At 39.9% G+C, this 26,376-nt stretch overlaps 1 protein-coding gene across 3 annotated transcripts in view; it reads right to left on the bottom strand.

Annotated features, from left to right (window-relative positions):
- The window catches only part of MIPEP (mitochondrial intermediate peptidase), a 79,527-nt gene extending 56,847 nt beyond the window's left edge, over positions 1 to 22,680 (bottom strand). Inside the window, exons 1-11 of one of the 3 annotated variants that reach the window (XM_074915423.1) lie at positions 22,500 to 22,679; positions 21,166 to 21,205; positions 19,604 to 19,777; positions 16,964 to 17,052; positions 14,754 to 14,840; positions 13,777 to 13,840; positions 11,821 to 12,003; positions 7,704 to 7,860; positions 7,232 to 7,280; positions 6,530 to 6,590; positions 5,854 to 5,906 (exon numbers count right to left, since the gene is read on the bottom strand). In XM_074915423.1, the coding sequence (XP_074771524.1) occupies positions 5,854 to 5,906; positions 6,530 to 6,590; positions 7,232 to 7,280; positions 7,704 to 7,860; positions 11,821 to 12,003; positions 13,777 to 13,840; positions 14,754 to 14,840; positions 16,964 to 17,052; positions 19,604 to 19,777; positions 21,166 to 21,205; positions 22,500 to 22,639 (1,097 nt within the window). In that variant the 5' untranslated portion in view covers positions 22,640 to 22,679. Of the gene's footprint in view, positions 1 to 5,853; positions 5,907 to 6,529; positions 6,591 to 7,231; positions 7,281 to 7,703; positions 7,861 to 11,820; positions 12,004 to 13,776; positions 13,841 to 14,753; positions 14,841 to 16,963; positions 17,053 to 19,603; positions 19,778 to 21,165; positions 21,206 to 22,381 lie in introns of all 3 variants that reach the window. The other 2 variants (XM_074915405.1, XM_074915414.1) reach the window with 2 other exon arrangements.
- Positions 22,681 to 26,376: the final 3,696 nt, after the last annotated feature.

Here is a 26,376-nt window from a genome sequence, read left to right as displayed (position 1 = left end):
ATTTGGAAGGAAACTAAGACTTTTGTGTAGCATGACTTTTATCTATTCTTTTAAGAATGGGTTTTATTACTTGGACATTAGGGATATTTGAGTAAGGGTCACTGTTCTTCAGAACATGAGCATTCAGACTCTTAACAACTGCAAATTAGCTGCTTGGCAAGAGTTTTTAAAAGTGGCTATTAAGTGCAGGCTCTGATTATTTTTTTTTTTTGAGAAAAATTATTATCTTGTTGACGTCCACAAAAATACAGAACACTAAGTTGACTACCTCTAATAAAACAGATTCTGTCAAAACTTTCAAAGAAACTTGAAAAAGTCTTGTTAGTGGAAGATAAAAGTGAGATGAACCCCTCAGGTTAACTTAAAGAGATCAAGACGAGGAAAACCCCTTCCAATTTTCATTACATGCCAGACTATGAAATTTAATTCTTTACCTGAAGGGAAACTCTTAACTATGATTTATAGAAGACTCTGGATTTCTTAAAAATAATAATAATAATAATAGAAAGCCTTTATACTCTCATCAACCATAAACTAGCACCTACATCTCACATTCCCTTCTTTTTTCTGTTAATTGTACTTCATAGAATATATTGGAGGAGGTCAGAGGGTAATTTGGAATATTGGTTTGGTATCAACACTGTGCACAACTTTTAGATTTGACTTTGGTTTCAAATCAACTACAATTTCTTTGTCCTTCCACAATGTTCAAGAAATAATTCTTGAAACTTGAATTCTGCTTCACAACAAACCTTTTTCATAACTTTCAGGTTTTCCTCCAAAAAGCTTAGTACACTACCTTAGTGACTAGTAAATTAAATTGACTTTTTTTCAGCTACATTAGTTAATTTAATACAAGCTGTGCCTTCCCTTGCTTATAAACAGATAGTTAGAGAAAGTTTTCCTTCTCGATGAGCACTGTGGTTGAAAGATCTCCTGGTTCTTTCCAAATTTTGCACTATTCTTCCACTTCAGCTTTCAATTTTAACAGTGACACTTTTCTCACATATTCCACAAAGAGTTTGGGCTATTTTTCAACATGGTTTCCCAACAGAGAACATTCTTTCATAAAACTAACCAAAAAAAAAAATTAACAAAAGGTATCTATAAAGAAGTTTGTTTACAAGTAACTTGCAAACTTTAACCCGTTTCAACAACTTCTGAAACATACAGAGTCATGTTTAGGTACCTTGGTATTGGCCCTATTCCTCTGAAAAAAAAAAAAAAAGGTGCTGCCCAGTCTCCCCTAAAGGCAGCAGCCTATGTACAGTGCCAACAAGAAAGAAGATGGGTTATTGCTAATTTCTGATCAACTGGTCACCCCGAGGTGCAGCTGCTGTAGTGGTTTCTCTTTTCTACACAACAGGAAACTGGGTTATTTTGGCATTGATTTGTTCATCCTCAAGGCCAGCCTTATTTATTTCTGCAGTCCCAAAGAGACAGACCAGCACAGAATACAATACCCTCCAAGCACATCCCAGTTGCAAATTGAATAAAATCTTTAACATTCTGGCAAAAATCCCAACAGTGAATTATAGCCAACGAAGTCAGCCCAGCCTAGTACAGACCAAAGGTTAGGGAAACAGAAGTCAAGAGCAGATACACTAAGCTCACCCCTGATACTTCTCCAGAACAATTCTGTGCCTCTGTCACAAGTGGCTTAAGCACAGTCAATCCCACCTTCAAGGCAAACAGTTGACCTGAAAAGGTCTCTTCCAGCATTTGGGGTTTTTTTATGACCCGGAAGATGTCAGCAAGGCTACTACATCTTTGCAAGATCAGGGCCTTGAGAATTATTTATAAATGCAGCTGCACTTACTAAGACGAAATGGGATTTAATTAATACTATGGTACTTGCCTGCACTAAAACTCAACAATATTCTTTTTATGATATACATATTAGACATCTTCTTACTTGTTAGAAGCTGAAGCATGTTCTAGCATTCACTGTTTTATTACCCTTAGCCTGCCAAAATTCTTGAGGTTCTCCTAATTACTCTATCTTCTTTTAAGATATTACTACCATGAATTTCAGACTTTTGTCTCCAGTTTCTCTTAAATGTACATTTATACTGACATATATTTTCCCTGCCACTTAAACTATAGCTACAAAAACATTACACTGTTGTAAGTGGGGGTTTAAGCCAGAGAGGCTACTTAACATAATTTTAAAAAAAAAAAAAAAAAAAGTAGACTATCCCGTTACCATCAATGCGAGACTTACACTTTTGAAGTAGGATCAAGTTTCCAGGGAAAAAGACTCGGTGAAAGCTGACAAACAAAATTATTGTGGCTAAATTTACAGAAAAACGTACTCTGTGAATTAAGTCTGGAGCTCCTCCTGCTGTTCAACTTACAAAATAGCAGAAACGGTCAGTAACAACAGTAGAAGGGAAGAGTGAAAATAAAGACAACCTGGTACGATGGCAAATGTCATTAAAATTCAATAGTCCAAACGCATGTGAATATCCTACATTCTTCAGAAAGAAACATCCAGCTCTTAAAACTAATTATGAGGAACTAACAAAGGATCTGTTTCCTTAATCCTGTTCTAATATAGCACAAACATATATTTACATATAAAATACATCAATACAATTAAAATATACAACATACAGATGTAAAACAGACACATGAAAAATGTATCATAAGTCTCAGTGTTATATCAGACACATTGATGTAGCTGGTCAAAATCTGGAGAACTAAAGAAGTAACAAAATCACAGCAGGATCACATTGCCTAACGTTTCCTTACAACATTTCTGTTTGTAAATATGGTCATATAGACCAAAACAGGAAATAGTAAAACTTTTTCAACAGACATAGACAGACACTGTCACATCTAGTATTTCTTGCACCTCTTAGTGGTGCATGTGTAACATACTAGAGCACTGCTAAGTTACTTAATATCAAGCTAAACCCCTGTAGTCTCTTGCTTTATATCTAGGTTCCAACAAAAACTAAGCAGAAAAAAAAGAAACTCCTAACAATACAGAAATCCACCACACAAAGTACTACTGAGTCACAAAACACAATGGACAAAAATGTAAGCTGTGCACAGCACTATTACAAATATGACCATGGTATTTCTGTAAAAGACGTAAAGCTAAAAGTAAATTTCTTCCAAAAAAGGTACACCCTTGAAGAACAAAATAAATAACCTACTAAATAAAGAATACTAATAACAGGAGAAATGCATGACAGGTAAAGATACCTTGTTTGAAAAGCAAAACAACAAAATAAAATAGGAAATAAGTAAACCCAAAATTATTCATTTCTTTTATAAATAAAATGAAACATGATACAATTTTAAAAATCCACAGAAAGTATAAATTATGTACTCAGAGAAAACCAAAAACAACCCAAGGAAAACAACATCACTTTTCCTTAGAGACATAATTTAATATTACAAGGCAATTGGCTCAGTTAGAAAGAGACTAATAACAAACAGGCAAAAGTCAAACTCCTGCCAGGATGAAGCTCTGTGAAAGATACGGTTCTCATCTTCCAGTTACAAAAGCACTGAACTGAACATATACTGGTGCATTCAAGGGGCATTCAAGAAAGCATGTAGCCAAACAGAGGTCAGTACAAATACAAGATAAAGGATAGTGCACTCACACTTACAGTGGCAAATAGAACATGTTTAGGGCACAGACATGACAAGGTATATTCCTGTCCCCTGGTTTTTGTATGAATACTCTCTGACTCATGCCTAGTTTCAGTCATAAAGCACAGCCACTGTTACTATGCAGTGGAGAAGTTTTACTTTTCAGGAATGATTTCCCAGTAACAAGTACCCTGTTAAATACCTACAATACGAGCAGAAAGAATGTAAAGCATTGTTAAGTCACTGACAGATCAAAAACTCTTCCCAAAGACAGACCACTATACAGAAAACGGGACAGTAAGAGACCTAAGCCCTTGGCTTTTAGCAAAACACTGCTCAACACAGTGGAGATGAAAATTTTTCCTTCCCCATCAGAAAAAAATACTCCTGCCCTACATGGAGGGAGTAGAAGATTGGGCCCCAATCCTGCAATGTAATCAGGGAGGCTCTACATAGGTTCATGAGATTCTTCACACTGATTCAGCAGCCAGACTTGGTGTCTGAATAAATCAAAAATAGCAAAGATACACTGCCAATATCTTGGTCTGTTTTACCTGCAGCTCTCCCTTCATAAAGCTACCATGCAATTCTTAAAGTAACTTTATTGAGTCTTTTACAAAGTCCCACAAGGAAAGGAAATATTTTTCTTCCTAATGCCAAAATGAGCAGACTAATCTATCTGTGATCATCACCAAGTTAATTACAATATGGTTAGCTCCATGAGATGATCTAAGAAGGACAATAAGACATATCAGAAGGCACTCCTCCAGAAGAAACAAACACACACAGAGCCTTCTACACCTAATGCTCTAACCCTTATGCGACACACTAATTCTAGAAACAGGAAAAGCAGACCCTATAGGAAATGTAAAAATAAATAGGATATACAGACAATAACATCAACAATGTTAAGCACTATGTATCAGAACGTAATTCTTGCTACTTTGAAGACACTATACAGTCATGGTAAAGGAGATATGTAACCTATAACATAGTATCTTGAACAAGTATGACAGTGCTCTTTCACAGACTGCTACTGACCACTGCCAAAATGGGATTTGGAGCTAGATGGACTTCTCCAGTACAACCACTACTTCCTTCCCACTTTCACAGAAGCGTGTCTGCTACCTATCCAGTTTGAAACAACAGCAGCCACTCCCAGGCCATGCCACAAACAGGCAATCCACACATACACTGCAGAGTGCTGCATGCTCCAGCACTGGCTGCCGGGAGCAGACCCAGCAGATGGACATCCCTCTCCCTCTTCTGCACAGCAAGTTCTGGACACAAACACTGCTGCACATACATAGCTCAGCCCTCATCTGAGCATGCAGTAGCTTAAGACAAGGCCAGTATTAGAGCTTCTGCTCATAAAACTACTGCCTCGGTAACACAGTACAAGAAAGCAGCAGAACAGCCAGGACAACTGCTGGTCAATCCTCCCATGCCATGTCCATACTACCACAGCTTTCTGTTCCAGAGTAAACTGCTACTTTGATCAGATACATCCCATCTAAGCTTATTTAACAAACAAAAACTTACAAATCTGCAGTGAAGGTTCTTCCTACCTCTCTTATGAGAGAAGCACAACTTCAAATTATCTTTTCCAACACAAACCTAAAAGGTCACCGCTGCTGATCTAATAAAAGCAACATGCAGAGCTCATATCTTTCAGAGCTGGCATCTTATTATGTGCAGAGGTCTTGAGCACTATTTAAGTCTGTGTAGAAGATTTATTTTCCAGTCTCTGCAGGGGAGATGAGAATGAATTCTATTCATAAACAGTGAAGATCTACTCAAGAAGTCACTATTTCAAGTCTGTAGAAGGGTATGATAGTTGTATATTCAGTAAGAAGTACAATACAGTTAAAATATGAGAGAAATTGGATTGTATTCAGTGATCAAAGTTTATTTTTTTAATTGTTGCAGCTCTGCTAAGAGCTAAAAACAAAACAAGAATAAGGATTTTCTAGCTGTTCTGAAACAGTTTCATTCTCTTACAGCTTCAAAGAGGGCCAATACTTCCCCATAAAACAACAGAGGAGCCAAAAACTTCTAGACATTCTAGCAGTAACTAAGAAATGTTACAAACAACTACCCCACCAAATACTTCTTTTTTTTCATATTGAAGTACATCTTCAAAGAAGGAAAACCTGTTTACATTGAGGATTTTCTTTATCCTTATTGCAAGAAATGAAATAAAGACACTCATTTACATTACAATCATGAAAATAAGGAGCTTACCTCTCAGCACGAAGGGCGCCACTGTAGTAAGGGTGATCCCACGGCATCAGCTTCTGAAAGAGAATTCAAGCTTATAATTACAACAATGGACAACAAGTGAACCCAAAGTAAAGGTTTTGTTTCCTTTGAGTATTTTTGCAGTTTCAACCATCCACAGAACTTTAAAACATAATGGGAAGCATTCAGTGCTAAAAACATCATCAAAAATATAGCATCATGTATCGTAACTTGAAACCTTTTTTTAATGTTTGCTTGAAGATGGTTCTTCTTGATCAAATATATCATGGGACTTAATACCAGATTTCAAGAAACACACTCAAATAAAAAGATAAACCTAGCTATGTACAGAATTAGGCTACATACAATACAGTATGCAAACTGGACATGCATCTTACCTAAAGTACAGCCTTTATTTTTCAAATGAGTCACTTAACCAGAACAAAAAGTGGTAAAAGTGTATATGACTTTGTTTTGAATTATCTCACACTCAACGCCTAGTTTTAATACAAATAGCTAAGCAGTCAAAAAGAATTTGAAGCCAGAAAACAAAAAAGTTTCTCTTTAATTACACTACATGTTGTATTAAAGATAATTATTCTTGCAGAACAAGGTTAGCTTATACTATATTTTTTAAAAAGAAACAAACCAGAAAAACACACATGAAAATTTGACTTACTGAATTCTGGGGGTTGAGCTTCATTTTCATCTTTGTCATCATTTCAAAATCTTTTTGAGTTCTGAAAAATATTTTTTATTATGAAAGTAATAATGAAATATTTTTGAGCAACAAAATACAGTACACAATAATATTCTGTACTAAAAAAATGCCAATCATCTAAGATTGATAGTTCTCTATAAAATGGCAGGCCCATATACTACAGTAAAAGAACTTTTCCATTCTGCTTCTGTCATTCAGGTACCTTCAAATCAAGTCCCTCTTACTCTGGTTGCATGCCTTTAAAGTATTTTATTTCTTACAATACACCCCATTTATACACAGTGATGAAACTGGTTTGTGCTCTGTGGAAATAAGGGAGGCAAGAAGGACAAACAGGGGAATTTACTTATAGATGTAAAAACATGGAGTTGTGAGTATGGGGAGAAGACCAGGAGAGGTGTTCTTCACTTAAACTTGGTCTTGTTTGCTGTTGCCTGCATTTCTTGGCACATCACTTGCTACATTCAGTCCTGGGTGTTCTCTGATCACAGACACAGAATTTATTCTAAACCAACAGCTCCCCTAAAAAGTCTGAGAAAGTCTTGCTTTTTGTTTCATCAGAGCATATAATAAGCAACACTGACTGATTTAGGGCACAAGTCCCTCTGTTCTTGAAAGAAAGAGTACGGTTAGAAAAACAACTTAGTGAAAAATACATACCTTTTAGACAACTGGTCAGAAAGCTTCTCCAAAAACTGTCTTACTGTCTCTAGAAGTAAAATAGGGGGGGGGATTAAGAAAGCGATTTCTTCCCTTGAAAGATGTTAAGTTTACATTAAAACATTCCAAACAAAACAAACTCCCTTAGAACAACAAACTACTCCACTGACCACTGTGCCATCATTTCAAGAGAATTTAGTACTGCATTTACTTTGTTACGTGCTGGGATAATGGCAACTTCATCATCTATGGAGTGAGCATTGATTCTGAAAAAAACCACTAGCTCCTACTCAATAAGTACTGCCATTTACAGAAAGCATGAGTATTGCATACAGCAAAAATGTAACTGCAATAAGGTACTTCACTAGAAGAAGTATGCGTAAACTCAGCAAAAGAAACTAACAACTTTTAATCTCATACCTAACACAGTGCATTGAATTTCTCAGTATGTCCTTCCACACATGCCTTATACCTGGATTTCTGGCCATGGTTCCCTGAAGAGCCCTATGGGAAAAGGTGTCATACCCAACCAGCTGTGCCAGACTGTTTCGGCTAGCAAGCAATTCTTCTAAACGGCTCAGCTGCTCAGCATTTGGGTAAAGAAAAATCTTGTAAGCAGCTTCTCGCACCTAATACGAAAAAAAAAAAAATTAAAAGGTCACATTACTACAGTGCAGATTTTAAGGGAAATAAGTGATGCATTGAAGATCTGGCATTACAGCTGTATTTCACTGATATTGTTAGGAAAAGGCCTAAAGTCTTTTAACAGTGGTAATTATGACTGCCTCACAACTACAGCTCTCTTATCCATTAAAGATGGAATGAGGAAATGCAATGAGACAACGTAACACATCAAGACTGTCAGAAAGGGTCCTGTTCTCTACTCCTGTCAACAGTCCCCTCTCTGCTCACTGCCTTCCTCCTTCCGCCAACATTTGTGCTTCTCAGACCACTCTGCAGGCTGTCTTAACTCAGTAAAACTACCGAAAATAAACCCAGAAAAAAGCCAAGTTGTTCTCCACACATCAACTAAGCTATCTTATAGAAGGATCTGACAAGAACCAGAGACAGGGTCAGGGGAGATTAAAAAAAAGAGGAAGAGAAAAGCCTTATTTCTTTGAAGTAGCAAGCTATTAGTCTGCCCATCTGCCACAGACAATCAGTCTTTCTCCTACTTCCGGTTTGTTTGGGGGGTTTCTTGAAAAAAAAATCACCTGAAGCCTTAGAAAATTTAGTAAAATGCTTTTTATGTTTCAAAAACCAACTGAAGATAATCTTTATTTTGTATGTATAGAATAAGCTTAAGAAATCCAGCAACAACTTATGCTTCTCCTCATTTAAAATAAGATTCTCTTGCATAATATAATCAACAACAGAGGTCCTGTGTTTATAAACAATATGACTATAATAATTCACAAGTCATATTGCACCTGTTGTGTTCTACCAAGCTTCCATTTTTTTAAAAAGCAAATAAAATAAGCGAGATTATTCCCATTCCTTGAACATGGTTCAGCAGTGTGTCTTTGCAGCAAAGATCAACAGCATACTGAGCTCTATTAGAAAGATTACACAGGTCCACAGACGTGATTGCCTCCCTCTACTTGGTACTGTCCAGACTATATTTGGAGTACAATGTCCAAACTTGAGTTCCGCAGGACAGGTAAGACACTGGCGTACTAGAGTGGGTCCAGCGTAGGGTCAAGATGATGTTTGGAGCACACAACACAGAACGGAGTCTGAAAGAGCTCGGTTTGTCCGGCCTAACTTAGCGGTAGGGCATAGAGGACATGCAGCCAGACTGTTCTTGGAGGTGCAGAGCAAGAGGAGGAGACATAATGGAAGCAAGCTAGAAGATGAAAATTCCAATTTGATATCAAGAAAAAACCAAACAAACAAACAACAATGAGGGTGGTCAAAAAGGCTGTTCAAAGAAGTAATGAAATGTACTTCCTTGGAAAGTGTTCAAAACTCAACTGGACATGTTACTGAGAAACCTGATCTACTTGATCCTGCTCTGAACAGTATCAGACTCAAACTGACAAGCTCCCCCTTCCAAGCTAAATTATATGATTTCCAATAAGCCTCTCCAAAGATCTGACTCCGAGAACTCTATTCTTTAATTGATATATTACTCATAGCTTCAGTAGCAATTCTACAGATCACACTGTTTTGAGGACAAGAGTTTATAAATGACATGCAGTGAGTATTATTCCTTTATTTACATCCTATCAGTGCCATAATTTAATTCATTTTTAATTTCTTACAGAAAATAAATATTACAGCTTGGGTTCTACCACAATAAGCTTTTCTCTTTTTCATGATAAACAAGATTTCAAAGTCACCTCGATTATTTAACTATACAGAAAGTGAAAACAGTACACTTGTAATACACTCCTGATCCTGCAGTCATATCTAAAAGACTGAGGAACCACTGTCACATTTCAAAGAGTCTAAATTAATTTTCAATTTATAAACAATCTCTAAAGGAATTTTTAGAAAAGCATCACTAGCAATAATTAAATTAGTAATATTCAGGATAATTCAGGTTAGATGAGACCTCAGGACACCTCTAATCCAACCTCCTGCACAAAGAGGGTCAGCTATGAGATAAGACCAAGTAGCACAAAGCTTTTTCCATCCAGGCGTTGAAACCTGCACAGATGGGAGAGATAGCATGACCTACCTCTCTGTTTCACCTCTCGAGTACTGTCATCAGGAGAAACTTCTCCAACTAGCATTGCTTACTTCAACTTGTGCCTGTTGCCACTTGTCCTGTCACGCACCACTCTGAAAAGACTGGCTCTATCTTCTCCATGATATCCTTGTAGATACTGGCAGCCTGCTTGTCAGGGTCCCCCCAAAGCCACTTCTGCTGAAGGGTGAAAAAGCCCAGATCCCTCAGCCTCTCCTCACAGGCAAGCACTCCAGTTCCTGGCCATCTTGGCAGCCTTCGCTGAAGTCACTCCTGAAGAGTGACAAAGAGCTATAATTTCTTCCCTCAGCCTCTGACTGTGGCCCTGTTGATGCAGTGCAGGATGCTGTTGGTCTTCTTTTCTGCCAGGGGTCACTGCTGGCTCATGTTCAACTTGTTGCTCATCAACTCTCTGGGCCTTTTCAACAGATCAGAGCCAGCCAGGCAGTCCCAGCCTGTCTATTGCCAGGAATTCTCCCTTTCCAGATGCAGGACTTTACATTTGTCGTTCTTGAATTACATAAGGTTCCCACTGGACCACTCCCTCTAGGCCACTCAGTGTCAGCCCTATCCTTCAGTGTATCACTGTTCCTTCCAATTTGCTATCACCTGCAAATCTAATAGGCAAGGATGCTGTCACTTTCTCTATGTCATTGATAAAGATACCAAACAAGAAACATTCCAGTACAGCTCCCTACAACACTATTTCATTACCAGCCTTCCAGTAGAGTACAGCACTTCAATCACTACCAAGTCTCATAATGAAATCAGGTTTTTTTACCCATATGGTTCCCCATCAATCCAGACTGTAGTCTCCTAACTTGAATTGCTCCATAACCTTCATAGGGATCAAAGTAAAGCTAAATTGCTTGTAGTTTCCCAATTTGCAGACTTTGGGCCTTCCTCAAGGTGTGTGGAACGTATTATTTCCACTAGCCATTGGGGTTCTTCCCTGATCTTCACAGCCTAACAAAGATGGCAAGCCTTTCAGGGACAATAGCCAGGTCTCCCTGGACCCTTGGATGCAGTCCATCTGGTCCCAACGACTTGTTGAGTTGAGTTCTCTGAAGTAATCCCAAACTGGTTCCTCACCTACTGCTGGTTGTTTGTCCCTTTGAACCCCTTCACTAAGCACAGTGGGTCAGAACTCACTGGTGATCACTGAGGCAAAAAAAAGCGATCAGCATCTCAGCCTTATCCATGTCTGCTGACACTAAATCACCCAACATACTCAGCACTGAGCCCACCTTTTCCTTGTGCAGCCTTTCAGTACTAATGCAGCAGTATTTGCTCTTCTTGTTGCCTTTGATGCCCCTTGCAAATCTCAACTGCAGTAGAGCTCTGGCCTTCCTGACATCATCCTCACACATACAGGCAATATTTCTAAACTCCTCCCTTGTACCCTGTACTTGCTTCCACCTCAAGTCTGCTACCTTTTGGAAATGAAGCTTTGTCATGAGTTCCTTGCTTGCCAGGCCTGGTTCCTGATACATCTGCTTGGCTTTCTAAGGATCAGGATGCACTGATACTGAATATCTTATTATCCTCCTGTGCTTGAAGGATGCTTCCTTTAAAGAACTGTCAGCTTTCCTGAGCTCCTTTACCCTTTAGAGCTGTGTCCCATGGGATCCCACCTCGCAGTGTACTGAATAAGCTCGTCTGCTTGCCATAAATCCAGGGTCTACATTCTGCTCCTCTTCTTCCTCAACCCATTCAAGATCTTCACCATTATTTCATAGCCACTAGCTGCCATCAATTATGATGTTCTAAAACAGTTCTTCCTTGTTAGTCATATCATCATAATCATAAACCATATGCATTTGCCTCAATAACACGTAAAATAATTGATACGCACTTTTGTTATAGTGTATGCCAAGCAAACTCAGGGAATACGCACCAGATCATCGGGACAATCAGCATGCAGACCAGCAACTTGTAAGTAATTGCCTTCAGCTGTAAAATTATACCGAATATGCTCTGGCAAAACATGTTTGTCAATCTTGTTGGGAAGGTGAGTTCCTGTCAGAAATTCATTACATAAATCCAGTATTCTGACGTTGAGGTTGACTGCCTTTTTACGCTATAAGAAAAATAAAGTACAAAATACATAATGTCATCAGACACTGTATAAGAAGAACTCAAAGTTTCTAAAACCTTAAAAGACTTTTCCAGAAATGAAGCAGAAAATACAACGTTTAAGATGAGACATAGAGCATCAACAAAATCCTAATGTAGGGCTGAAGTCAACAAGTACAGATGTATTATTTCATAAAGGACTGAAATTCAAAAGAAAATGTCTGTTTCTGCAGTAAAAAAAATGTGCAGTGGCATTTAAGTAGAATTTACATAAACGTTTCTACCCGCTTCGAAAGCATTTATAAAACTATGCCTAATATGATTGCTATGTAAAACAGAGGAGAAAAAAAGAAGCATCACTGAGACAGATAAATCCTACTAGCATCCTGAAACAGATACAGAATTAGTTTGCTTGTTACTGTTTGTATTGCACTATTTTCTGGAGAATGTAAAGCACTTATGGTATTTCAACCTTTCCCTGAGGAGTTTGTGATTTAGAGTTTTATCACCATCATTACTGTATTTCACACATACTGTAAAATTTGCTTCAGTGAACTTGCTCATGTTAGTAGAGTATGCTCTCTGTTGTCTGTGGGTGGGTTCACAGATCAAAAGAGAAGCCTGAGGGTGTGCATACAACACACTTGTAAAGTCCAAAGAATGACAGAACCTGTCGATCTCTGTCCTCCCATTCCACCCTTACTCTAAAATACATCTTCTGAGTTTTATATTTAAAAGCAGAAATTCTTTATAGCAGAAGTAAATCTCAACTTACAACAGTGAAGGATTTCTAAAGTCTGAAATGAGAATTGAAAAGAAACACTGAGCAGCAAGCAATAGAAGTGGAACAGGAAGGGGAAGAAGAGGAAAATGTGCAAAAATAAGGGACAAATTAAATTGTAACTGAAAGGGGATGAAGCAGCGTAGAGCCAATAGTTAACTTAGAAATAAAATCCTGAGTCCAAGTTTCAGAGCTGTTCTTTGTACAAAGTAATTCTAAAAATATATTCTAGAAGCATTTTGCAGGTCACAAACCACCATCACAACCATGATTTTCCAACTAACTTCATAAAAGAGCCTTTGTACAGATCTTTTGAGGTGGAGGGGATGACTCAGATAAACAAGGTATTAACTTTATACAGGGACATGAGCTATGAACAGACATCCAACAAAGCATCCACACCACAAAGCATGGTGAAAGCTGATGGATTTGGCGAATCCAACACTACCACAAAAGCATGTAAAATCTCCATCAGAGGTAATCAGACCATGCCCAGACATTCAATTTTGAACAAGATTTACAACTTCTGGTTATGTGAGCACCAAAAGAGAGCCTGGACACACACCTGATCCCTTCTAGAATGCTCTACTTGATTAACATGTCATCACAGTGCACAGGGTGCTGCTTTTCCCCCTCTGTAAATAGGTTGTTCAGACAGCTAAGCAGCTATTTTAAATATCTGATGCAAACACCAATCAAAAAAAGCAGGCTCCCACGTCTTGCTTGTAACTCTTCAACACAGACAAAGGAATGATGAGAGCCAAACTGGGAAGAACAGCCAACTAACATCTACAACAACATTAAAAAACACACTTTAGAAGTGATTTAAAATAGACAAAATTAATCACTTCTCAGAAGACAAAATTCCACAGAGGACAATGGGAATCCTGGAGGACAAACTGGCCCAGAATCATGTGATTCATGTTCTACACGTTTCATTATCTGGTCTTTCATAGTCAGGCAAATTTCTGTTTATATATTGTAGCCAAAAATTACCTTTTCTTCATCCAAATGAATGCCACTGATCTCAAAATCAAACATAAAAAGTTCTGCCACTCGCCTAAAAATACAGTAAACCCCCGTTAAAACAGCCTCGTTTGATAGTAAGCATAATTTCTTAACAGATTTTCCCCTTATCAGTTATTTAGATTTCATGCCTTTTACACAGAATAACAACACAGTTATGAGTATTGTTATTATGGACACAGACTTCCTACAGTTTAGGTCCTTAACAGTTTACTCAGTGGAACAGAGTTTTTTCTTTGAAGTTATTTTAGTCATCTGCATTGAAAATATCCTTCAAAATAATTCTACTACATAAGTTTAGATGTTTAACCAATTTGTGGAAATTACCATTTTGACACTTCATTTATATTAACAGATCAGAAAAAGACCTCTTCAAATCTAACATCCCTGATTGTGGGGAAAGAAGAACGAAGGAAGTAACTTACTCAACCATTAAACTTGTCTAACTATGTCAGCAAACAAATAATTCAAAACTACAACTGAATAAGCAGCTAATAAAACATTCTACAGCAATGACAGAGTAAGATTTACATAAATATACCGATAATCTGATTTTGAAAGATACAGATTTCTATAAACTGAAGTCATAGTCTGTTCCCTACTTTTATTGCTAAAAACACTGATATATACACCACAGTACAGCATCTCATTTTAATCAAAATGGTATTACTGAAGAAAAGTTTATGTTCTCATTTTTTTGTTTTTGCAGATCTCAATTATTCAGCTTAAATATATCTTGTGCTCTACAGTCACAGAGACATCCTCCAACACTACACAACTACAAACTTCCTAACTCCTGTGCAGTTATCTTAGTAGTGACTAATAAATTATTAACATAGATCTGGTATGTTTTCCAGTTGTATTATTTAACAAAACACAAAACATAAGCACAATAAGGAATGATATATACTACATAAAAATCTAAATCTACAAGCATTAATAAGTACCTGGTTTCTGGATCTAGGGAACGCATAACAATTTCATCAGCTAGCAGACGTCTCAAACTCTGACACAGTTCAACATCTGTATTTAATCTGGAAAGATAGAGAGTAAAAGAATACCCTATTAGCAACAAACACTAATATTTCAGTCTCTCGGTATTACTCAAAGGCAAAGCTTAGTATTCAATGGAGCAACATCAAAACCCAAGGACTGTATTTTCAAAATAATTTCACAACCACACTTCTAAACTAAAAAATCTGTATACAAAAGATATGCAGACAAACTAGCATGGAAACAGGTCTTGTGTATCCAATAGAAAAATACTTCTGGATGGCATTTTGTGGCAAATACAAGCAAGTCTAAGACTGACAGCTTATTTTTTATTCGCAAAGATAATCACGGGGAGAGCATACCGGTAGGAAAATTGTTTTCTAATCCTTATTTTGAAAGGACTCCATTAAAGGAAAATCTGTGTTCAAGTTTGCCATCAGATAAATGTGCTGCTGGTTGCCACTGAAGTAGACTAAGATCTTAATATCCCTATAACATTTCCAGACACTCATCACTGTCCCTGTGCCAGTAAATACTATGTCCATCAGGTTTTTTGGCGTAACTACAAGCATGTATGTCAACCTGGATTACTGGGTGGGAATCACAGTGGGGAATAAAACACGCATATACATCAGCATAGTTGCAGTGGGCAGCAGCCCCTAGTCTGACAGTCCCGCACACTAACTTCTTAAATCAGCTGAGGTGCAGGAAGCCTCTGCAGCCCCATTTGTAAAATGACTTAATAATTACCAATACCCAATTCAGACACAAAACACAACATTGCATCATGCCTGTACTTCAGAAAAGGCTCTGTACAGAAGGTGCTAAAGAAGAAGCCCAGCACCTATCAAGCAGGTATGTACAGTTAGTAGTTCCTGAGAAATACGTTTTGCCCATGAAAGCAAACATTCAACAATAGCTATTTTTGAGCATTTACAACAGTTTATGAACGTCTCCGGTTAATTTGTGAATATTTTCTTCTCTCTACAAATTTTAAATCTGAAGCAGTATTCAGATCTTGAAGTCATATTGTTATATATGGTGTGCTCAATCTAAGTCTTGAAAAATCCAGTTTCAAGTGAAACTTTTCCAAACACTGGCAAGACCAAAGCAACAGTTTCTGCTGAATATAATCTTAAAATTCTCTTTTTAGCCAGCCATCTTAGTCACAAGGCTTACTAAACAAACTGATGCACTGCTGTCCTCCTCCAAGTACAAAAGCCTTCACTCTGCCTCTGCAACTTACTGTGGGACACCTTGTCAACCTATCACTGCCTCCACTGTTATTAGGAACCCTGAGGGAAGCAGCAGACTCTGGGTCACCTTCACAGTACTGCTTGGTAAAGCCTTCACTTAAGAAGGGTACTCCCAAATGCCACAGGAAGTGAAGAGACTGAAAGGACACTGTATTTGGAAAGATTACCCCTTTCCACCTTCTCAGCAACCAGACCAGAACAGAAGCAAATCAATTCACTGTAGTCAAGGGCCACAGAAGTAACTTTCAGGATTTAGGTTTTAAGATATTATTAACAAAAAAGCCAAACAAAATCAAAAACCCCAGGACCTGAAGAAGACCCAAACTTCAGAAACAGAAGTCTTTCAGGACTGTTTACATGAAATGGGGTTTTAAATAAAGCACGAGCATGACAGGGTAGACCAGGCATGTATCACAGACCTAGACAGACACATTCTCAAACAATCCTTTTAACAGGAGACTATGCCTTCCTCTTCCACATACCTCACTCACTGGCTGGAATTCAAGGGGTCAGCAAACCACAAGAAAGTGTTGCACAATATAACAGCTGAAATCTTAAAAACAAATTAGCATTTTGTACATATGCTTCACAGCAGCTAGTTAACTGTCCTAAAAAAATGTAGCTCTGAATCTTTGATGGGTTTCAGTGACATGAAGTCAGTTAGTTGATAACTTACAAACTCTTCAGAACATAAATCGAAACTGTAATAGAATAATCTTTCATGAGATATTGTAACAACACTAAATCCTTAAATATCTGTAACAGCAACAGTGACACTGTGTTCTCACATGCAAATCTTTCATACATATTTTTTTGTTGATTGCTGTTTTCATAGATGATCATACAGTAATTTTTAAAGATGCATATGGAAATAAAAAATAAAAATAATAAAAAAGAAGAAAACATACTTCTCTACCACAGCACCAATGTTCCTGCAAGCTTCTTCAGCAGCCTCTCTGAATGCAAAGTCAGGATGGGCAATTTTTACAAAATCAGCCTGAGATAGTAGAAGAAAAGAGTGAGGCAAAAAGACAAATAAAAAAACCTTGAATTATAAACAAAGTTGCACTCAACTAGTTCCATTTACATTAACATTTATTTCTACAGTTCCGTGTAACCTATTTGCAGAATTTGGGGGTTTTTTTCTAAAAAATAAAGCTTACTGGAAAACTGCTCACAACTATTAAATCAGACTGTGAAGGAGTGTCTAAGAAATATCTTTAATCCATATACTTCTTGAAAACATTTTTAGTATGGTGTGTATCTTGGAGTCCTTACAACACAGAGATACTCCAATGTATTTAAATGCTATAAAATATTTTTTAAAATAAAATTCACAGTTAAGAAGAAAGCACACCACCAAATGTGCATAGAGGCTTTGTTTTCAAACTCTTTTACTCTTGTGTATAGACCATCAAGTTATGCTTTGACATTGTTACCTAGTAGGAAAAAATATCTTTAAAGAGAAACCCCAAAATTATTCTGGATTCAGAAAGGGCTTTTATTATTACTGATTCTTAGTAAGTCTCCAAATACTTAAAAGAGTTCAGAAGGCTAGAGGGATATGAAAAGGGGGCTGGGGAGCTAGGTCCTTCCATGACTGCCAGCATGAATTCAGGGAAGTTCTGGCATTAAAAGGATAAAGAATTAAAGATTAGGAATACATTTAATTAAAAATTAGGAAGACATTGAAGACATTCAGCATGATTTTACAGAAAGTACGTGAAACAAGCTTAACTCTGTTCAACAGCATGACTGCCATTTGATTGAAAACACAATCACAGAATCATTCAGGTTGGAAAAGACCCTTGGGATCATCGAGTCCAACCATCAGCCCTACTCTACAAAGTTCTCCCCTACACCATATCCCCCAGCATCTCATCCAAACGACCCTTAAACACACCCAGGGATGGTGACTCCATCACCTCCCTGGGCAGCCTATTCCACACTCTGACCACTCCTTCTGTGAAAATTTTTTTCCTAATGTCCAGTCTAAACCTCCCCTGTTGCAGTTTAAAGCCATTCCCCCTTGTTTTGTCACTAATCACCTGTGAGAAGAGACCAACACCAACCTCTCTACAATGTCCTTTCAGGTAGCTGTAGAGAGTGATGAGGTCTCCCCTCAGCCTTTTCTTCCTCAGACTGAACAGTCCCAGCTCCCTCAATCTCTCCTCACAGGATTTGTTCTCCAGCCCCTTCACCAGCTTCGTTGCCCTCCTCTGCACTCGCTCCAGCACCTCGAGATCTCTCTCGTATTGAGGTGCCCAAAACTGGACACAATACTCCAGGTGTGGCCTCACCAGTGCAGAGCACAGGGGGACTATCACCTCCCTATTTCTGCTGGTCACACTATTTTAATAAACTAATTAACTAAATGTATATACTTGAGATATTTACTTCTTAGAATCCCTGTTTAAAATCCTGTATAATATTGACAAAATAAGTGCTGAATCACAGATCTCAAAATTCCTGCCAACAGATAACAATCATTAAATTGCTTACAGACAGAGCTCTGCAAGCTCTGCATCTTTCTTTGAACACAGAAACCTGAAAATATACCTAGGAGGCAATTTTAACTCAGAAAAGTGAAACAAAACTATGACTACTGAATTCTGACATTAGTGTTTTAGTTAGATATTGATTAAGAGGAATTAGTCATAGTCTATATAAAATATAAGAGACAAAAGGAGAATCAGTGACTCAAGAGGGCATGTTAAGTACTTTCAGAAAAAAAAGTCCCTGGCACAAACGATGTCTTGAATCTAGAAAAGAATAAGAAAGAAGATTTGGGAACTGAAAACACACAGAGAAACTAGAATGTGAAACCCAAAGTCAAAAAATTCAGTGACCTATTTATTAAGAACCTATTTCAGTATAAAGGTTGGTTCTGCTGCCTTCAAACAGGGTGATGCTTTGATAAAAGATGTACTTTGGGGAAAGAGTTTCCAGTGCACAATACAAAGTTCTCCATTAAACTTAATATTATGTGATACAGAATATCAGACCAAGTACTCTAATTCTGTGGACCACAGAAACTACAATCTAGGAAATACTTGCATTTTTTCTTGCATTAATAAAAGGCAATACTGTTTATTTTCACTGTTGCATTTGATCTGCAATTCTTTATGGACCTTCATCTACAAATTTTCATAACTTAAAAACATGTGTATTGCAACCCCTGCTTTAACTTTGAGACCAATTCCCTGTTTTCCATAATGTGACACTGGAAAGCTTATGTATTTATATTAGAGCAGGAATACAATTCTAATTTCACTGTTATTTTTCTTGCTGTGGCCTTTATACTATTTTTACACCTGTCAAAATTAACTGGTCACTTTGACAGGATTTGTAGTTACCTATAATTTGGTAAAAGCCTTTATAATTATTTTTCAATCAATTTAATTTTCTGTCAACACAAAATTTCACAGAGCTGGTCTGCTATTTACTGCAGTGTAGAAAATCATAAAAAGGAAAAACATGGTGCAAGCTTATTAAGTCAGTCAGTTTAAAAGAAATCAGTTCAAGTAATAATAAAAAAAGTAACTTACCAAGTCAGCTACTCTGCACAAGCCATCTGAAAGCTGATCAAAGATCATTACGGTCTCTGGTCCAGGTGGTGTTGAACATGCTTTCTGGACTAGCTGTTCTGATTCTTGCAATGCTTTGTCCTGTGCTTCTTGAAATCCTTCTGGACAGATCAGCTCTGGAACACCAAACAGACCCTGCAGTGCACAACACAGTGAAAACACATCACTATTACCCTTCTCGACTTCTGTCCCTTTGTTTCAGAATGAAATTATCACCACGAAATTTTACCAAAATGACCCTAGCTAGCACATTGTGACACTTCACTAAAACATTCCCACACTAATGTATTTGCAGATATAATAGTCACAAAATCAAAGACACATCACATAACATCTTTATTTCCCAGAGCAAAACCTCACTGAGATTCTTTAAGCCAGGACTGTTCTCAGCAAACCTTAAGAGTTCAGTACCAAATCCCCACAAACTCTCCTCTCCACCCCATACCTCCTATATCATCCTTTTCTCAAAGCATTTTTTATCTTGCTTCCAAAGCATGGGCACCAGATAAATCATAGGAAGTTCATTTACATTCTGAAATGGGGAAAATTATCCCTCTGATGCAAAAAAGACTTATCAAGGAATGTCAGGACTAAGCAGGACTGTCAAAACAGCGGATAAATTAGCCAGCAGCTCTAGATATGAACAGATTGCAGACAATAGGACAGTTGTCTCAGGCTCATTAAATAAGCCCCCAATACTGGAACCAGATCTCAAAGGAATGATCAGGAACAACTCAAAAATTTTATGGCATGAACAGTTTTATTCCTGAAGTTCTTATCAAGTCTAGCCCTGTCCACCAGAGCAGGGTAAACATACTGATGGGCAGGGTAGACGCAGAGAACAGTTATGTTCCGCATTTGTTGAAGAGAATTAAAAAGGTTCTACTGCAGATCAAACAAAATTGCTATCGCTACCTGCTACAGAAGTTGCACAATACAGACCTACAGTAAAAACATTTCATTTAAGATAAAACAGCATCTCTGCAAGCAGTACACTCCCTCTGCAACTGCTTAACTGCAACATGATCATCCCCTTACCTCCTAACTACCAGTACAAGGTACATGTTTTCACACAACATCCATCCCTTCCCAAATTTAACCTCAGGATCTAAAAATTACAAGCTGGATTTGAAAATCTGCAGGCCAGACACTTTAAAATGCACCTTCTCCAAACTCTTTATTATAGCAGTCAGTTGAAGGTTTGCATAAAGCTTCCAAGTTATTCAATCAAATAAAAAGCTGCAGATTGACAGCTTATCTCTAAAAGTATATATTCTGAAACAAAAGCATACTCTAAAGTAATTATATGGGACATTCCGAGTTGCTATTTCCTATTGTCTTTCTGTCACTGTTGCAAAAACTGCCTGGCCACCCTAAAACAGAAAGTTTTCTCACACTTGCCATGTTTTAAATTATTATTTGGAAACAGGAACTGGACTGAAATCAACATTGAAAAAGACATTCTTATATATTTACAAGTGTATATAAACACATGCACACAAACACAGGTATACATGTACCACACGACCCTTCCCTAAGGCTTGCTGTATAAGGGACTCAAGACTGCCCCTTCACTCCGGTCCTCAGCCAGCTGAGGCAGTGTCCCGCAATGTCCCAGAAAGCTCCTGGCCTTCCTGCTGCCCTGCATCACTATTCACCCTTCCAAGTCAGCTCCTCCTCTGCATGTAGTCTTCTGTGAACACGAGGTATCTTCTCATAGATCAATTAGCCACGGAGCTCCTCTTCCATACGACACCAAGTTTGACATAAAAATTTTAAAAATATTAAAAAATGAAGCCTGGTGTAGGTCTCTGTGTTCTTTTAACTGTGTGGTTGCACAACTGCAGCATTATTCTCTTTGCTTGGCTTCAGCATTTACACCCTACCTGTCACAGCCTCTTTGCAAGCCTGAAATATGCATCTCTGTTCCCAAAGAATTCTACATCCTCTCCACGGGCCAAGCAAACCCAGAACTTGTTCCCTAGACCAGGCAAATGCACAGTATTTAACTGGATTATTTCCTGGAGCAAGACTTACACCAGTGTGCTTGCAGAGGCAGCAGTGCCAGAAGAAAAGTTTCCCAAACAAATGCTGGATTATAAACAGAGGACAGATTTGCCCTCACTGAACCCCCAACAGCTTCACCAGCCTCGAGAACTGTGGCTGGAATAGCTGAGTCAGCAGACTAACAGTTGGACTTACAGTTGTGAGTATTGTGCACGCACAGTGCCATTGAAAGTGCCCATCTCATGCTGTCCAGGAACTTGTTTAGATTCCCAGTGCTCTCATTAACAAACGTACCTGACTCGTCCTAAAGATAAATTAATGGAAGAGCTCAAGTGTCACCAACCCAGCAAAGAAATGCTTTTTTGGCACAAGCAACCGAAAGCCAAGAACGATATCCCTGCAGGAGGATGTCAGCAGTCTAACTGATTTGTGAGGCACAGCCAACTGCATTGGCACGACGCTGGCGAATTAAAAAAGATCCTGCCAGGTTAAGAGCTGGGAGTGGAAGGAGTAATGCACATATACATATGTACGGTCTCTACTGAGGCTCTAAGCAAATGTTTCAATAAACAAGGCCTTGATTTCCAAACTCGTGTGTCCAGAAGGCATCATGCTTTGTGGTTCATTAGAACCAAAACAAACCCTTACAAAAATGTCACCGCCTAACACTCCGGTAACCGCCCGGCTGTCCCCGCCACCTCGATTTAGAAGTTTTAAAATAAAAATTTACACATAAGAAAAGCCAAGCGCAAGGCTGCCGGCGGCCAGGGCCGCCTCCTGCCGGCCGCAGGCCCTTCCCCTCCCTCCGCTCACCGTCTCCGGGCCCGCCGCGCCGCCGCGCAGCTGCTGCTGCTGCTGCTGCTTCGCGTCGAAGGCGGCGCCCACCGGGCACCAGCTGGTGCTGACGGCCCGGCGGCCCGGCCCCGCCGCCCGGCCCCGCAGCGCCCGGCCCAGCGCCGCTGGCAGCGCCCGCCGGCAGCCGCCCAGCATGGCGCAGCGGGCCCCGGCAACAGGCCCCAGCGCTCTCTGCTCCGGGATCGGCCGCGACCTCCGCGCGTCCGGGCCCAGGAGAGGACGAGGAGGAGGAGCGCCGGCGGGCACCGTGCGGGGGGAGGCGGAGCTCCTTGCCCCCCGCCTGCCCGCCTCCCTCGCTCCCGCCCCGGCCGTTCCGAGGCGGAGGCGCCCCCTGCGAGCGGCCGCGACCCGGCCCGGCGCTCCAGGGAGGGCGAGGGCCCGGCGGGCCGGGCCGGGCTCTGCCGCTGCCTGCGGGGCCTGGCGGGCGCGGGCCGCGCGGAGAGAAGGGGCCTCTGCTGGCTGAAATTTCTCCTACATGTTTTCCGGTTAAACCTAAGTCCGCTTTAAAGTGCTTTTTTTTGGTCTAGATGCTTCTATGACACAAATTCATGGCCTGTGGCTTACGAGCAAAAAATCTCCTTTTACTGAAAAATTCACATAACCCTGGTGGCCTGGAATCTCCCTCGCTGTAATTCAGCTGACGTGAGAAGTGCAGACGTTTTTCCTGAAGAAACCCACCTCGCCGTGTTCATTTTGGGTCTGTGATCCACGCTCGGGGCCACGTTTCCTTCCCTCCCCGGCAGCGCTGGGGGCAATGGGGAGCCGGGCCTCATGCTTCCACATGACGTTTGTGCTGAAGTTCATGATGCTGACCCATGTCAGCATCTCTGCTTTATTCTCTTAAGGGGAGGGAATGAGACTTGACAGCATTTCATTTTTATTTTTTTTTGAGTCTTAGGGGGAAAGGAGACAAAAGGAAAAAAAAAATTAGAAAAATGACAGAAATCAAAGTTTTATGGCACAGAAAATATCTCTCAATCAGTTCTCCAGTATGTCTGCTTCAGCATTGATTAAAAATTATCTTTCATTGTGAAAATATTAAACCAGCTAATTCTGAAGTACAGCAGCATTATGCTGTATTTTTTAACCTGCAGAGAATACCTGCCCACATCAGCTAATCTACATCACATTTCCTATCACTCCATTTCACTCTATTTCAGATCTTTGGCTACACAGAGAGAAAAGAAGCATATTTAAAAGCTTCAAGATCCACCCAGCTGCAACAAAACTCAGTGTGCCACAGAGCACAAGTGTGGAGGTATCAAACTACACTAATTCCAAGTTTTAAAATTATTTTGAAATGGTTGGATGCAAATTAATGAAGCTTCAAGTCCATCTACACATGCCACCTAGATATAAACTGGCTTGGAAGTAACTGCTGCTTAATGTTTATACAAGGTGGCAGGGACCCATATGTCAGAATTCCAGAACTTGAAATTTTATCTTCTATTTCATCCTACTTTATTTTAAAACATTTGCCCTTCAGAACTGGTGTGTGCACCTTTGTATAAACTATAGTAAGTCACCAAACCAGTAACGTGTAGTTTTCTAAGAGTTGTCCTCTTCTTGTGCAGAAGCTGTTCCTGAAACCAACTGTCCTGCAATTGCAGCCATAAAAATGGTTTATGCATATTAAGAGGGTTTTTATTTTGAATTTTAAAAAACAAAGCTGACAACAGTAGATCAGGACAGTTTGATAAAGAAACACCTGGTACCTTGTGACTGGGACAAGAAGGCATTTAATTCAAACTCTTCAGAACATGATTCTGAAGCCTTGAGCCTGTTTTAGCAGCTGGTCATGAAAACTTCAGCACAATAAGTTGTGCAGTGAGCAGTTTTGTGCATAATGAGGCCTGGTTTCCTACATCTTCCTACTGTGATGACTTCAGTAAAAACAAAATTTACTCAACTTTTAGGGAGATGCCTAGTTGGTCCCAACCTGCCCTGCAGTCCTACGTCTTCCCTTTCAGCCCTCAGTGTAACTCCTTGGATGATTTCTGGTTTCTGTTGAATCCAGCAGAAATTGGCCATCAGATAACAACGTGTTCTCCTCCATCCCTTTGGTTGGGGGGATGGATGAGGAAGATTACAGGAGAATTCAGCAGATGAATGGGTGGCTCCAAGACTGGTGTTACCATCAGGGCTCTGGATTCTTCTATCATGGGTTGGTATACAGGGCACCTGATCTTTTGACATTAGACAGAATGCACCTGTCCCAGAGAGGGAAGGAGATCTTGGGGCAGGAGTTAGCTGGGCTCATTGACAGAGCTTTAAACTAGATTTGAAGTGGGCAAAACATCGGTCATCTGAAGTGCATGTATACCAATGCACACATCATGGGTAGCAAACAGGATGAGCTTGTAGCCGTGATGAAACAGGAAAATTACAATGTTGTTGCTATTACAGAAACATGGCGGGATGTCCCCCATGACTGGAGTGTGCCAATTGATGGTTACAAGCTCTTTAGGAGGGACAGACAGGGGAGGAGAGGTGGTGGGGTGGCTCTGTATGTTAGAGACTGTTATGATTGCTTCGAGCACAGGTGTAGTGAAGACAGGGTGGAGTGTCTTTGCATTGGAATCAGGGGGAAGGCCAACAGGGCAGATGTTGTAGTAGGAGTCTACTACAGACCACCCAACCAGGACAGAGAGATGGATGAGATATTTTATAGGCACTTAGGTGAAATCTCACCATCACTTGCCCTTGTTCTTGTGGGCGACTTTAACTTCCCAGACATCTGCTGGAAATACAACACGGCAGAACGAGACCAGTCCTGGAGATTCCTAGAATGTGTGGGAGATAACTTCCTGACGCAGCTGGTGAGTGAACCAACCAGAGAAGGTGCCCTGCTGGATCTCCTCTTTGTGAACAGAGAAGGACTGGTGGATGATGTGGAGGTTGGAGGCCGACTAGGGCACAGCGATCACAAAATAATAGAGTTCTCTATTCTTAGAGAGGTCAGGAGAGAGCTAAGCAGGACTGACACCCTGGACTTCAGAAGGGCTGACTTTGTCTTGTTTAGGCACCTGCTTGAAAGGATCCCTTGGGAGACTCTCCTGAAGGGTACAGGGGCCCAGGAAGGCTGGGCGCTCTTTAAGAAGGAAGTGCTAATGGCTCAGGAGCAGGCGGTCCTCAGGTGCTCTAAGAGAAGCCGACGCCAGAGAAGACCACCCTGGCTGAACAGAGAGCTTTGGCTGCAACTCAGGGAGAAAAGGAGAGTTTACACCCCTTGGAAGAAGGGGCTAGCCACACACAGTGATTACAGAGAGGCTGTGAGGCTATGCAGCGTGCAAATCAGAAGGGCTAAAGCCCAACTGGAAATTAATTTGGCCTCTCCAATCAAGGATAGCAAGAAAAGTTTCTATGTCAGTAGCAAAAGAATGTCCAGGGATAGTCTCCATCCCCTGCTAGAGGCAGGAGGAAATATGGTAACAAGTGATGAGGAGAAGGCTGAGGTGCTTAATGCCTTCTTTGCCTCAGTCTTTAATAACAAGGTTAGTTGTATTGATGAAATCCAGCCTCCACAGCCAGAATACAGAGACTGGGAGGACAACCCCCCTGCAATCCAGGAGACAGTCAGTGACCTGCTGCATCACACAGACATACACAAGTCTATGGGACCAGATGGGATACACCCGAGGGTGCTGAAGGAGCTGGCTGGGGTGCTCGCCAGGCCACTTTCTATCATTTACCAGCAGTCCTGGCTGACCAGGGAGGTCCCGACTGATTGGAAATTGGCCAGTGTGATGCCCATCTATAAGAAGGGTTGGAAGAGCGATTCAGGAAATTACAGGCCTATCAGCTTGACTTCGGTACCTGGGAAGCTGATGGAGCAGCTCATCCTAAACACCATCATGCAACACATGAGTGAC

Source organism: Athene noctua, chromosome 1, assembly GCF_965140245.1.
Source record: "Athene noctua chromosome 1, bAthNoc1.hap1.1, whole genome shotgun sequence".
In the NCBI taxonomy this organism is placed as follows: domain Eukaryota; kingdom Metazoa; phylum Chordata; class Aves; order Strigiformes; family Strigidae; genus Athene; species Athene noctua.
This window is presented reverse-complemented; position numbering and strand designations above follow the sequence as displayed.